The sequence below is a fragment of the Impatiens glandulifera genome, chromosome 8, assembly GCF_907164915.1.
Source record: "Impatiens glandulifera chromosome 8, dImpGla2.1, whole genome shotgun sequence".
NCBI lineage: Eukaryota > Viridiplantae > Streptophyta > Magnoliopsida > Ericales > Balsaminaceae > Impatiens > Impatiens glandulifera.
Window position 1 is genome coordinate 3,530,126 of NC_061869.1, and position 15,174 is coordinate 3,545,299.

A 15,174-nucleotide genomic window follows, 5' to 3' on the forward strand; every position below is an offset into this window, starting at 1 on the left:
TTGTTTTGTTTGTATTTTAGAATTAACTGGTCTCTATTTATATAAGTTTTTTTTTTTTTTTTTAAGAAAAAAAAAAAAAAGTTTGTACCATGTGGATGTCTTTGTCACTATTCATATCCAAATGGATCAAATGGAAGTTTAATATTGACCAAATAGCATCAATCTTCTGACCATAATGAATGAACCAAACAAGACCCAATGGATTAAATCCAAATAACATTTTGAATATATAAAGTTTTTTTCTATAATTAAAATGAAATGAAATGTAAAAATAAAATCTAATTTGAGATTTACTTTGGGTTGGTGTGCTGAATTTGATTTATTTATTTTTTATAATATAAAAAAGAGAAATGATAGTTAAAGAATTTTTTAAGAATTTTTTTTATTCCATTTATGCATTGACATGTAAGAAATTATTTTCTACCAATATTACTCTATAAAGAAAAGTTACTAATCTCCATTCAAAGTTTGAGATTCTCTAAATATTTTATTTTATTTTCTTAATGGAATAGAAAAATAAAGTTAAAAAAGATTAACTTTTAGTAATATTATTTAATAAATAATATATTTAAAAAACTTGGTTTCATCAAATTAGGTTTAATTAGAGAATTAAGAAATAATGTTTGATTATTTTATTTTTTATTTAGAAAGTTACATTATAATATTAATTTAAATAGTTTATAGTGAGAAAGAATATATGATATTTAATTTTTTACATAACTCATCTCCTTTAAACTATAAAAAATTGTGACTTGAAATACTAATTCAAATTTTAAATTATTAATGAAGGATATAACTATAAAATATAATTTAATAAATAAAATTATTTGTATCATTTTTAATATATATATATTTTTTATTTAAAAAAAAAATAAAAATAATATTTTAGAAAAGATAATCTTGTTAGTTTAGTCAACATGCATGTGGGAACATATGAAAATGGAATTTCAATAATTTGATAGTAATTAAAGACCTCAATTATGCATGTAATCACTGCATTGCGTGTTGATATAGGCACATGAATAATAACATACTAAATAAATAAATAACCGCAGTTGCGTGAGTAATAATTTAAAATTTGAGAAAAAAAATTACGCTTAAAATGTGATAACATTTTTAATTTACTCTCATATATATATATTTAAATAAATCACAGTTTTCGACTGATAATCCGAACACTTTAAATTTTTTAAAATATTAGCCTAGTTGGTTAAAATGTTATGCTTAGTCTAATATATATAGATTAGTTAGTTAAAAATTTAAACTTATATTGTTAAAACGTTTCACTGTTCATTAAATTTACTGTTGAATTTAAAATATAATGTCTTATTAACCTATTAAAAGGTTATACTTATTTTGTTATATTGAAAGTTCAAAACATATTTATAATATTTTTAATTTTATTTTTAACCGTTTTAAGTTTATGGGCGGGTCAACCCATAATTTGACACAAGTATCCATTTACTCTCCCATACATATCCAAATTAATCACAGTTGATTTGACAATCCGACATTTTGAAAATTAAGTATCTTTATATATATATATAAATTAGTTAGTTAAAAAATTGAACTTATATTATTAAAAAGTCTCGCGTTCATCAAATTTAATGTTGATTTTTAAAATATGAAGTCTTATTAACCTAGTTAGTTAAAATCTTACAGGGTTGTACTTGTTTTTGTTATGTTGCAAGTTTGAAACATACCTATAGCATTTTTAATTTTATTTTTAACCGTTTTAAGTTTATGGGCGGGTTAACCCATAATCCGACCCAAATATCCATTTACTCTCACATATATATCCAAATTAATTACATCTCTCGACCTGGCAATTCAGACACTCTGAAAATTAAGCATCATATTTTATATATATATATATATATATATATATTATTATATCAAATTTAAATGGATCAATAAAAAGTAAACATGAAACAATATATTTCATAACAAAAGAAGAAAAGTAAATTGATTTACTTATAAATTATGTATTTATGTGTAATTAGTTTTCAAAATATGTAATCTTTGATGTTTAATTAGTTGTCATTTTTTATTTTGTTAAGATATAAGAGAGAGATTGTTACATTAATATTATTAAGTGTTCTTAATAATATTTCAATAATATCTTAGTAATATATTTTTAACATATTCATTTTTATTTAAGAAATTAACCAACCTAAATTTGAACTTAAAAGAGACATTTTAAAAATAATTATGTTTTCAATATAAAACTGTTAAAATTAGGACATAGGAAATTGTATTGATATATTGTTGAAATCATAATTTTGTTTTTGACAGTTTCCAATAATGGAGATGAGTGGAGATCATGTGATCGTGACTCATAAATTGGTCAAAAAAAAATATATTTTTTTTTTGTAAAACATTTATTGATCAAAATATAAAAATATTACAGTAATTAAAATGATATTACATAATATAACCTTTTTTTTTTCTTCCAGCATTGCTTTAAGAAATTTTTTTTTTTTAGTAAAAAAAGAATATAACAAGTTTAGTAATTTATCTAATTACAAACCTAAATATATGTTTTTTTTTTCTTTTATTTACAAATAACCAATATTTTTTAAAACATGTTTTAATAGGTTTTAAATATTAAACTATATTTTCTATTTAAAATATAAATTTAATAAAAATAAAGTAAGTGTATTTTGGGTAATTTAATGGTTAGAATGACATTAATGTAATAAAGATATTTTAATTTTTTTATATATAAAATACTGATAAAATTTTCAAAAACAATTAAAGAAATTGCAAGGATTAGTTTGGTAAAAAGTTATTTCAATAATCTTTGAATTATTTCAATAATCTTGCTTTTATAGATTTTTTAAAGTTATTTTTTTTAATAAAAATATTTAAAAAGGTAGTATAATATATGTAATAAAATAAAATATTTTTTTAGTATTTTAGTTCATTAATTGAGTAATATTATAATTAAAAAAATAAAATAATATTTAATTAACTTATTTTTTTTAAAATAATTATAACAAAAGAAAGTTTCAATATTAACCAAATTGCTTGTTGTGAATTGGTTAAAACCAGCATTCTTAAGACTGAAGAGTTAAACGGAAAAGGGAAGAAAGCTCTCGTTTCTCCATGTCTGGTTCTTCTGTAACTGATCCTTCGGAACCACAAGGATCCTTAGTTAGAATGGGATTCCAACAGTACAATAAAAGTTGTAAGCAGTGTTCCGGAGGAGTTATTGTTTATCGTTGGCCTCTCATTCTTGGCCTCTCATTCATGGAACTTAGAGCATTTTGTTTATAAAACTTATACAATAAATAATTATAGTTTCTTCCAAATATTGATTTAAATTTTATTTTGTTTTATAAACAATTCAAATTGCATACATAAATTAAAGATGTATATATGGACTATACAGAGATAAAGATAGAGAGAGAGAGACGTGGAAGGTTTTCATCCAGTGCCCGACCGCGGTTTTTTGTCGGTTCAGTCTGTTATTGACCGGTCCCTTAAAAACTACTTTTTCAAATTAACGTGTTTTAAAAATTATTGTCAAGGTTATAGGTGTAAACGCTTTAAGATTCTTTATTATCTATTATTGTCTTTTCTACTTGACTAAGCACAAAACCATAGCCTTTTCTATTATTTAAATAATTAGTGGAATAATTTATTATTATTATTTTATAACGTTTTTTTCTCTCATTCAATTAATTCGGGTTGAGTTAAACACATAAAACTTAATATACTCAGCCAATTAACTAGGCAAACGTAACTTATCATCTTACGGGTTCAAACTCAAGACCTCAGAAATACTGAATTATTTATTAAAAGTTACTTAATTGAGTCAAATTTTAAATCTCTATATTTATCGAATTTTCTAATTCCTTTAGTGAATATGAGTCAATATTAGGAAAAAAAGTTATACAAAATTAAATTAAAAGATTTTACATCTAAAATGTAATAATGATAAAATTTCAATTTTAATTTCTACAATTTTGTATCAATGTCAAATAGTTAATATATATTTATAATTTGGATTTTCATTTATATATTTTCAAACATGTTTTGATGAATAAGTTGTATAATTAAAAGTTGAATTTAGGAACTCTATTAATATTTAAAATTCACCAAATTAAGGGATTTCAAAAACTTTAATTCTTGGTCATAAAGTTAGGTCTTTGCCCACCTTATCTAGAAATAAATATTACAAGTGTTTTAAATGTTAGCTACTTTCTTTTGTCAACCTAAATTTTAAGTTTTTGAAGACTATATATTATTTCAATATCCAACTTGTTCATATATATATATTTATTGCATTTTTGTGTGTGTATATATATATCTTTTGCAATTTTGTATAAATTTAATTAAACATTATCATGTGAAGTTATCTACAATTTCAATGAGTCCCTAGATAAGCATATGGAAAAAATTTAATATTTTAAAAATAACATACTAAATATAAGGATAAAATTTTAAATTGGGACATATTCAGAGTCGGCACAGGTAGAAAAAAATCGATATATTTTTGTAAATTTAGGTCTAATTTAAAAAATTGATAAAAAAATATTTTTTTGATAAGATTTAAATACATAATCAAATAAAAGTTTTAAGCTTTCATCTTGAACCACTAAATTACAACATTTAACTAAATAATTTACCATTTTTAATAAATGGGTTGACCGCCTGAATATATGGATATATTAGACTATAACTAGGGATGGCAATTTAAAACCGCCCCGTGAAAACCGAACCGAATTGCCCCGTTTAGGACGGTTTTTCCCCGAAACCGAACGAGGATTGCCATCCCTAGTTTTAACTATTTAAGTTTTTCTTACAAATAACGTATCTTATTATTTTAATATAATATTTTTTATTAATTAATTTATCACATTTATAAAAATAAAAGAGTAATTCTCTATTTTTTTTAAATTTTCAATTATTCTCACACATCACACAATTTTAATAAATTCAAATTGTATTTGACATTTTTGAAGTGTATATCTGGAACAAATACTTAATTTAATATACAAATACGTATAAATTGATAAACCGTACACAAAATTTATATCGTTATGAATTTCTATAAAAAATATATATTTTCAAAAAAAGTCAAAACTTTTCTAAAATTACACATTTTTTTTTACCCAATTTTGATAAGCTAGAATGTAATCAAAAAATACTTTTTTACCCAATTTTGATAAGCTAGAATGTAATCTAAAAAATACTCAATTTAAAAATGAGTAATATAGGAAACATAATTTAGAGCTGTTACAAATCAAGAATATTATTTTTAATCACCGAAATATTCTTTTTTTCTCGCTAATTAATTTTTTTTCTCTTTTATTAATTAATTTATTCCCACATTTTCCTCTCTCTGATTTATTAATTTAGTTTTATTAAATCCTAAATTTTATTTATATTTATTATATATATTTTTTCTATAAACCTATATCAAAATCATTAGTTTTCGCAAAGAATATTAAGTATTCTTTATTCTCATTAAATCATAAAATTAATTTATTTTTTAAAAAATTATTAATTTTTTTTTTATATTTTTATTCTAAAATCATATTAATATTTTTTATTTTTATTTTTCCTTAACCTAAAATAGAAACTAAAATTAAAAAAAAAAAATTATTTGTGTATCTTCTCTTTTTAACTAATAAATTATCATAAAATCTCGTAACAAATTTTAATTTAATAGATGATATTTTAAAAAAATCTTACAATAATAAAATATAATATAAAAAAAACAGTAATAAAGTATGCAAAGTTGGTAAAAAATTACTGATTTATAGAAGAATAAGTGTTATATCATCAACTTTAAACTCTAAATCATGTACCTCTTATATCCACCATCCTACGAGAGGAATGAATTACTCGTCTTTGTTTTACCGTCAACTTGTTCATCCTTGCACACGCGGATGTTGAATCCATTAAAAGCGTTAAAGATGCGCTAACCATATTTTCTAGTGTTACAGGTCTTTTGATTAATGAGGATAAAAGTTTGACTTTGTACGGTGGAGTTGACGAGGAAATAAAAGACGATGATACATGGTGTTATGGGCATCGAGGATGGTTGTTTTCCAGTTAAGTATTTGGGGATTCTATTGACGGCGAGAGAAATTCAGATTGTTCATTGTCGTCCGCTAATTGAAAAGGTCAAGAATGTTATCACGGTTGGGCAGCAAAGAAACTATCATACATTGGCTGGATTGAGTTGGTTTAAGAGCGTTGTCACGGGGATAATCGGGTATTGGACTCAACAGTTGATTCTTCCGAAAGTGTGATGAAAGAGCTAGATTCGTTGATGCAGGACTTTATTTGGGCAGCCAAGCAAGAATTGTTAGAATCTTTAATCCTTAAGTCTATAATTTTTATGCTCTATGTCGATAAATTGAGATAAACTGTAACGTACCTGAATCTGAAATTAAGAACGGTTCATTAAGTCATTCTTCGTTATTCTTCGGATCTTCTTGTTCTGGATATAGACATGGATAAGAATGTCTGATGTGGGTGGGATTTAAGTCTTCCAACCCTCTATGGATATCCTTCTTGAGTGTTCTTGAGAGATGAACATAAACCTTTTGTCTGATAAGAGAAATAGAAATCTTTTGTCTACAATTTTTACAACTTCATTTCTTCATTATCTTTTAAGGTATTTGCTAAGTGAACACTATTTATATTATTTTTGTTTCAATCTTTAATTTTCTTATACACAATATGATGTGAGTTCATATAGAGACTAAGTCTCCCTTTAGACAACTGCAATTCACATAAATAACTTCAAGGTGAATAAGAAAATCCAAATTAGATGCATGAGAATAAATTAGCATAATTCTAACTTTAATGTATTTAATTTTGAAACAAAATAAAACATATATTATGGTGTATTTCTTATAAAATCTTTATTATAATAATACCCTTAGCAATTTTAACTCTTTTAGATATAATTCTTAAAAATAACAAATTCTAGATACACCTTCAAACTTTATCATATAAAATGAACTTAAGAGGTTGGGAAAAAAATGTATAAGCAGAATTGTTAACTTAATTAGATAACAAAATAAATGACCAACCATAAATTCCATAATCACAAAAATTTAATAATCACATAAATTCAAAATAATGGTTAGTCTCATCATAAGATACCAAACGCAACATTAATATTTAGTCTTTGAATATTAAATATGAACTTGCAAACGATACTTTTTGTAGTAATCAAATATTAACAATAAGTCTTGTCAAACAATTGGTTATCTTTGGATAGTCCAATTATTCACATGGCACTCCGAATAATTATTACATATTTATTATTTATCTTCCTTTGGGCCGATTAAATAACCGCATAAATTATATACACATTACATTCTTTATTCATAAAACATATTAACATACACAAGAGAGCCTACTTTGTTAGAATGTTGCTTCAACTAATTGATTTAATAAATTAATAACTTATGTACCTATTTTAAGTGTGTAACTCGACCAATTATTAAACTTTCTTTTGTCCGATTAAATAATCGCATAGTTACAAACATAACCGTCTTAATCTTATAAGAACAAATATGTTCTATAAATTAATAATTTGTACATTATTTAAATTTATAATCCGACTAATTATTAATATTCCTTCGAGCCGATTAACAACCGCATAATTACAAATTTAAGTGAGCCTAAAAGTGTACCAAATTTTGAATGTGTTATTAATACTAAAATTCTGAATGTTGTTTTATGTATCAAAATCGCATAAATTTCACATTCGTGTAACACAAAACAAATAATTGTAATTTTACTCATTATCCAAATATTTCTTAATATCAATCAATATAAAATATATATATATAAAGATCGAAGTATTTAAATATATATTGAAGTATTTAAATATATATTCCATATAATTCATCCATTACTTATATATGAATATTACGTTAAAATTCTAAAATTCTATATTTATCAATTTTTAGATTAGATAATTGATTTCCTTAATTCTTAATAATAAACCATTATTGAAATTCTTTATTTATTTTTTATGTATAAATTATTAATAATAACGAATATTTTTTTCTTCTCTTTATTCTTATTCTGATTAATATAAATAATGAATACCTTAATTAAATTACAAATGAAATGTATGTATTTATTGTTTATCCATTTTTATATTAATTCATTAAATATATTTCAATATTTAATTTTTATTGTGTACTCAATGTAATCAATATTTATAAAATATAATATTGATAAATATAACCAGATAAATATAAACATGTATATTTTTCTTTATTTAATTCTCAAATCATAATGTATATACATATATATTAAATTTTATAATTCCTAATCTTTTTTTTCCATAAAATATTTTAATTTTATTCTTAATTGTATAAGAATGTATTAATATTTATTTTAAGAATACATATTTCTTGTTGAATCTTCAATTAATTAGAATAATTATTACCATTATTCTAATTTCTTAATTAGTTATAAAAAAACTGAATTCTTTATTTAATTATAATTCTTTAATCAATAAATAACTAATACTTTAATTAAACTATAAAATTTAATTTTTTCTCCTCCACGGTTGCATTTAAATAAATATATATGGTGCCTTAATTATTATTAATTAAATAATAAAATAATAATAATAAAGAAAGATGTATTCTTTTATTTCTTGACAATAAATGCATATTATATAATGCATTATCTTGATTCGTTAGGTATATTTTAATTATTAATTTTTTATACTAATTAGATAATTTGATAGTAAGAGAAATAATAATAAAATAATAAAAAAAAATACGAAAAGGTTGATATGAAAATTTCCTTATTTAATTCTTTTACCTTCATTTAAGATCTTATTTTAATTCCTTAAAATTTTATCATAGGTTTTATTTGAATTAGTTCAAGAACGATATATATTTCAAAATATTTATCATTTCTAATTCAGTAATCTTTTATATCATTATCTATTTTAGTCGAATTAGATCAAGAATATACATAAAAAATTGTCTGCTCATATTCTTTAAAAAAAAAATTATAAGTCTAAATCTCAATAAATCAACATAAAGAAGACTCTAATGCCTCTTGTTAGAATCTTTAATCTATATCTTTAATCCTTAAGTATATAATATTTATATTCTATGTCGATAAATTGAGATAAACTGTAATTGCGGAAATATACATGAATATGAAATTAAGAACGGTTTATTAAGTCGTTCTTCGTTATTCTTCGAATTTTCTCTTGATCTTGGATCTTCTTGTTCTGGATCTAGGTCTGGATCGGAATGTCTGATGTGGGTGAGTTTAAGTCTTCCAACCCTCTATCCCCATATTTATTATAGGTGTCTAAGTAAGCCCATAACCTTTATACTTTAATAGATCAATTTAATTGGATTTTAATTTTTAGTATAGATCAATTTAATTGGGTTTTAATTTTTAGTATGATAACAACTAATATACAATTATTAAATAATATATGTACCCAAATATTGGAAATAAATCCAACAAGAATGGGTAAAAAGGTTAAATGTATAGAACTATATAAGCTGAAAGAGGAGGGCAGTGTCGGGCTAAAAAACTATGTTGAGTGGAATAAAGCGCTCACTTTCAAGCACTTGTGGGCGATTGAAAAGAAATAAAACTCTTCTTGGGTGAAATGAGTTCACTCACAATTTAAAAAGCGAGAAACGATCGTATGGACAAGTAAAATCAAAGACGAAATGACATGGTCACTCAAAAAGATATTAAAACTCAAGGATAGCATTGCATCATTATTTGACATTCGGTTGGGGGACGATCGGGGCACTCTATTTTGGCATGATCCTTGGTTCGAAAACAACCCTAGTACTTAAGTCATAGTTTGGGAGGGTTCGGATTAAGAGGGATTGTCATGTGTCCTCAGATAGGGATGTTCGAGATGGGCAATTAATGAAATTCATTATTAAAGCGTATACCGTAGGGACAACGGGCTCTTGAGCACCTCGATAGTATTCATTTTAATAATAGAGTTGATTTGCATTCATAGAAAGCTGAGGAGGACGGGATACTAAAATACAGTGGGGGTGTGGGATGTAATTCAGGAAAGGGGGCCAGTTGTTGAGTGGGTCATTTGGTTTGGTTGTCAAATATAATTATGAGGCAACAGTTTATTCTTTGATTTGCTTTCCGTAACCGACTTTCGATAAGGGATCAAATTAGTAAGAATATGTCAATTCCAAGTACTTGTTGCATTTTATGTTTAAAGGAGGAAGAATCTATAAATTATTTGTTTGGTGATTGTCTGTTTATTGCTAAAATGTGGGGTGGTTTGCTAAAGCAATGGGCTTGCTGAATTTTCCTATGTATTGGCACCAAATAAATGATTTAATGATTGGAAAGGCTACGAGCAACTCGTTTTTTTGTTAACGTCGTGAAGTGCTTTTTTGGGGTGGTTGTATATCAAGTATGGATGGAGAGGAATGCTATAGTCTTTTCAAGAATTAGAAGAATCGAAGAGAAAGTTAGGAATGATATCATCTTTGACGGTTATACTCTAATTCACACGTGGAAGCGTATTCCAATCACACCGGATAATTAGAGGCTATGCCGGAATGGGATATTAAGTTCGAGGAAGTCACAAAAGTAAACTTGTATAAGGCGCTTTAGTTGTTTAAAAGTGTGTTGTAAAAGTGTGTTGTAATTTCATTTAGTCATGTATGTGTGCTTATGGATTGTTTCATTTGTCTTCTAAAGTATCAAATCTAGGGTTGTATAATGAATTCATGTTGATTTTTCTTTTCCTTTTGGGATTTTAATAAAGTGACAAATAAGTCGTTTCTTCTAAAAATAAAATAAAATCATATACCCTAAACTCTAAACTAATTATATAAATTGGACGTGATTAAGAAAAATACCAAAATCAATAATATTCATATAAATAAATCATAAACTCTAAGTTTTATACCATAAACTTTATATCGTATACTCTAAACTTCGAATAATTTATCTCACAATTAACAGTGGTTAATATAGTGAAACATAATGAATAACGACTCATTACACTTTGTCTTTATTTTGTTATTCTTATATTAGATTACATCACATTAATTTTTACTTAAAAGATATTATTATGTTATTTCAATGAAAGATTATTTTAATTATTGAGTTATGATATATTTATTGTGAAAAAATTATTTTTAACTTTTGAGTTATTTTTTTTGAAAAGAGGTAGAGATAGGAAAAAAAGTGGAGATACAAAATTTAATTTATTAACGAGAGTGATAATAAATTAATTAGTCGTAAAAAAAGAAAAAATAATTAATTAAAGAGAAAAATTAATTAAATAGAAAAATTAATTAGTATAAATTAATTAGTGACAGAGAAGAAAATATTTGGTGACTTAAAAAGGATATTCGTTATTTTATGATTTTCACGTCCAAATTCATTTGCGTCTCCTATTATTACTTTCGCATCCCTATTATTATTTTTAGTAAAAATAATTTTAATTATGAGTTCATTTAAAAATATAATAAATTAATTAAAAATTGAAAACATACATTAAAATAAGAGAATGAATGTTTTTCTTAAACCTTAAATGATTACAAATTACAAAATTCGAGTGTATTAAAAATTAACACTCTAATATATGTTGGATTATATTGACTTTTAAGATTTAACAAAGTACAATAATCTTTTCCATTTTTACATATTGTATGTTTATTTATGAACTAGTTTTAGGGTTTAAAATGGTTAAAGTTGTCATTTATATTATAGGATTATGATGTTTATTTTTCATATTAATTCATGATTTGAGAATTGGATAATGACAGTCTCTGTAGGGCCGGTCCTGGAGTAAGGCAACCAATGCACTTGCATAGGGCTTCCCATTTTTATAGGGCCTCCCATTTTTATAGGGCCCCAATTTTTTATATTTAATAATATTATATTATTAATATTATTTTTTCCTTTTTTTTCTCGAATAATATTAAATAATTATTATAAAAATAACTTTTTGATCTCCTTTTTAGTCTCATATTATAATATAATAATTATTTATATTTTATTTTATTAATTAAAATTAAAAAATACTATTTTAGGACTCAAAATTTAAATTTGCATAGGGCCCCCAAAATCTTAGGGCTTCTCAGGACCGAACCTGAGTCTCTGATCCAACAGCATACCCAAACTCATTTTGGGTTTTGAAATTCCAACCCACCATCAACTCATACACATAATAAGTTTTTATTTTTCTCTCCTAAAAATATATATACGTTTTTACTATTTATTCACAAAAACTATTTTATATATATTTCAATCTTTGATATATTTTAATATATTTATAAATTGAGTTTAAAATTATAAGTTTGATTTTATTTTTTTATATAATTTATTTATATATTAATCTTGTTTATATAATTATTTTATTTTTTATATAATCATTTAATATATTTATTTTGTTTTTGATATATTTATATAATTTATTTATATATTAACTTTATTTTATATATATTTAATTATTATTTTTATATATTTTTTATTATAATTTTTTTTAATTAAATATAAAAAATATTAGAGTTTAATTTGTAAAATTTATAAATATGTAAATAGTTATTGAAAATGTTAAAAAATTAATAAGAAAAAAAATATTCTGATAATATTTTTTTGAGTTTAAAAATGAGTTTTTAGTTTAAGATGAATTATTATTTAATGTGATGTTTAATTGTGAGTGTGAGAATGAGATTAAAGGTTGGAGAGACAATTAAATCAAATATTAACATATAATTAGATATCAATAAACATAAAAAAAAAAAAAAAATAGATATCAATAATATCATCTAGGGTTCAGATATATATTTAATTGGGCTTTTGGTTTTGGCCCAACCCTAATTACACTCATTGGGGTTAGTTTCAGGACACAATGTGCATATAAATCAGAGTCTTCTACGACTATTTGCCACCTTGATGGTTGAAATGATTTTTTTTAATCAATTCAAACCCTAAACCCTAGGCATAACTGTGGGTATCATTCAAAACTTGTTAAATTTGCAAATAAAAAAAACAATATAACATAGAAACAAAAGCTTGGAAAAAGAATAAGAAATAATAATAAAAATCAATTTCATAATCTTCATAAAAATAAAACCAATGCAACCCCCTCCTCTCAAAACTCTCTTTTTCACTCAATCTTCCTACAAAGAATAATGATAATCATAATAATAAAACAAATAAATAATTCACTCAAATTTTTGATAATTTCATTCATTCAGCTGCATTCTTAGTCTTGTGTCGATACAGAACCTTCTTGATCTTCTTCTTCTTGCTTCCACTGTTATCAACAGTAAGAACAATCTTTCCAAGTTCATTGTTACAGAATGTGTTTCGAATTGGTCCCTCATTTAAACCCAATTTCTTCACCTTTTGAATGATAATACTATAAGAACCTTCATCACTTGGAACAAACTCTTCTTTATAGTTCACTTCCCATCCCAAAACTGTCAAATCCCATTCAAATGTTGTTCCAATCTCTGGTGCAGCTATCTCAATTGTTTCAATTGATCCACCTTTTACTATAAGCTCTTTAACCCCATTGTTATCTTCAACCCATAACTTTGAATCATTCTTATCTCTCTTGAAACCTCCATATTCAACAGGAATTTCTTCAATTGGAATGAACCTGTTTCATCAATTGGTTAAAGATCACATTTTTCATCTTCATTTATTCATCATTATTGATAGGAATAGGATATACTTACTTCAGAAGAGTCTCTGTTGTTCTTCCTGGACGGGCGACCACCATTTTGCTCTTGGTTCTTTGGGTTAGGAAAGGAGAGAAAAGGGCGTTGAATGCATAGTACCAGAATGGGACATTGATGAATATCTGTCATCCAATCAAATCAAAATGTTTAATTTTTTTTTGTAAAAGAGGAAGATGAATGGATTAAGGATGATTAGAGCTTACGTTTCTGGCTACGAATTCTGGGTAATTGTCTTGGAGAAGATGAACAGCTTGTTTTGTGGCGAAACGAAGCTCTTTCTTAGATGGGCCAGGAGAGTTTTTCAGATCATTGATTTGAAGCAAGGAATTGATACCTTCTGGTTTGAAATCGAGTTCTTGGATACCTTTCTCCATTAATTGAAATCTCCATCTTAAAAAGTTGTCTCTTTTCTCCTCTGTTCCAAAGGCTTTCTGGTAAAGTTCTTCACTTTCAAGAGCTCCAAAGACATTGTAACAGATTGGGTGACCTTCGAGATCTTTTCCACTCATATAAGCAATGGGAGGAAGATCTGAGCCAAGTTCTTCGTTTATGAGGGAATCTGCTTTGAATTCCTTCCTCCATTGAAGGGTTTTCTTCAACATCTGAAAAGCTTCATTGGTTTTGAATTCTCTTGCTCTAAGGAATTTCAGGAGAAGAACGTCTGTTGATTCTGATCCTTTACTGGGTAAAAGAGGAACTCCCCATAGAGAGATTTCCTTATCAACAATTTCAGCTTCTTTTTCTTCAGATTCTTCAACAATAGGAACTTCATCTTGTTCTTTAGCTGGTTCAGACTTCTCCTTCTCCGTTTCAGCGTTTTTGATGGGTGATTTAGCTTTCTCCTTGGTTTCTTCTTTCTTGAAAAGGGTGTTTTCAGTAATGGCTTCTTCAAGCTTCGATTTAAGTTCATTCAAAGCTTTCTTCTCATGATCTTTCAAATCAGAGAGAAAATTGCTTTCTTCTTTGAATGAAGAACTCTTCTCAACCTTCACTGGCTCAGCAACATTCTCCGACTTCAATGGCTCTTCAACCGCCTTGTCTGAAACAACCACTTCTTCCATCACTGGAATCTGAACTTGATCCTCCACAGTCATCGCCGGTTTCTTAATCTGGATTCTACAAAAATGAAAGAAAAATTAAAGATCCAGCCTTTTGAAACCTGAGTAATGAAAAAACGAATTGAAAGAAAGAAAAAAAGAAAACCCACTTGAGCTTTGCTCGATCTTCTCTCTGAAAGTACAGTCTTGATGGTTGTGATGAGGAAGAAGAAGAAGAAGCAACGGTTAAATAAAGAGAAATGGGATGCAACGGTCAAGAGAAACACATAGATTGAAATGGAGCCGTTACAGATTCTTTTCCCGATGTTTTTGCCACCCTGTAAAACCATTAGCTAGCATATAACAATAATGCCAACTTTTATTTATTTATTTATAATTTACAAATTATATTAGGACATAAACCCTTTATT

General features: G+C 25.3%; 1 protein-coding gene across 1 annotated transcript; it reads right to left on the reverse strand.

Moving 5' to 3' along the window:
- Positions 1–13,051: 13,051 nt before the first annotated feature.
- Positions 13,052–15,074, reverse strand: LOC124911775 (patellin-4-like). Its single transcript, XM_047452288.1, has 4 exons — positions 14,914–15,074; positions 13,910–14,822; positions 13,704–13,828; positions 13,052–13,624 (listed from the first exon to the last, which is right to left on the reverse strand). The coding sequence occupies exons 2-4, from the start codon at positions 14,798–14,800 to the stop codon at positions 13,210–13,212; spliced, it is 1,431 nt and encodes a 476-aa protein (XP_047308244.1). The 5' UTR covers positions 14,801–14,822; positions 14,914–15,074; the 3' UTR covers positions 13,052–13,209.
- Positions 15,075–15,174: the final 100 nt, after the last annotated feature.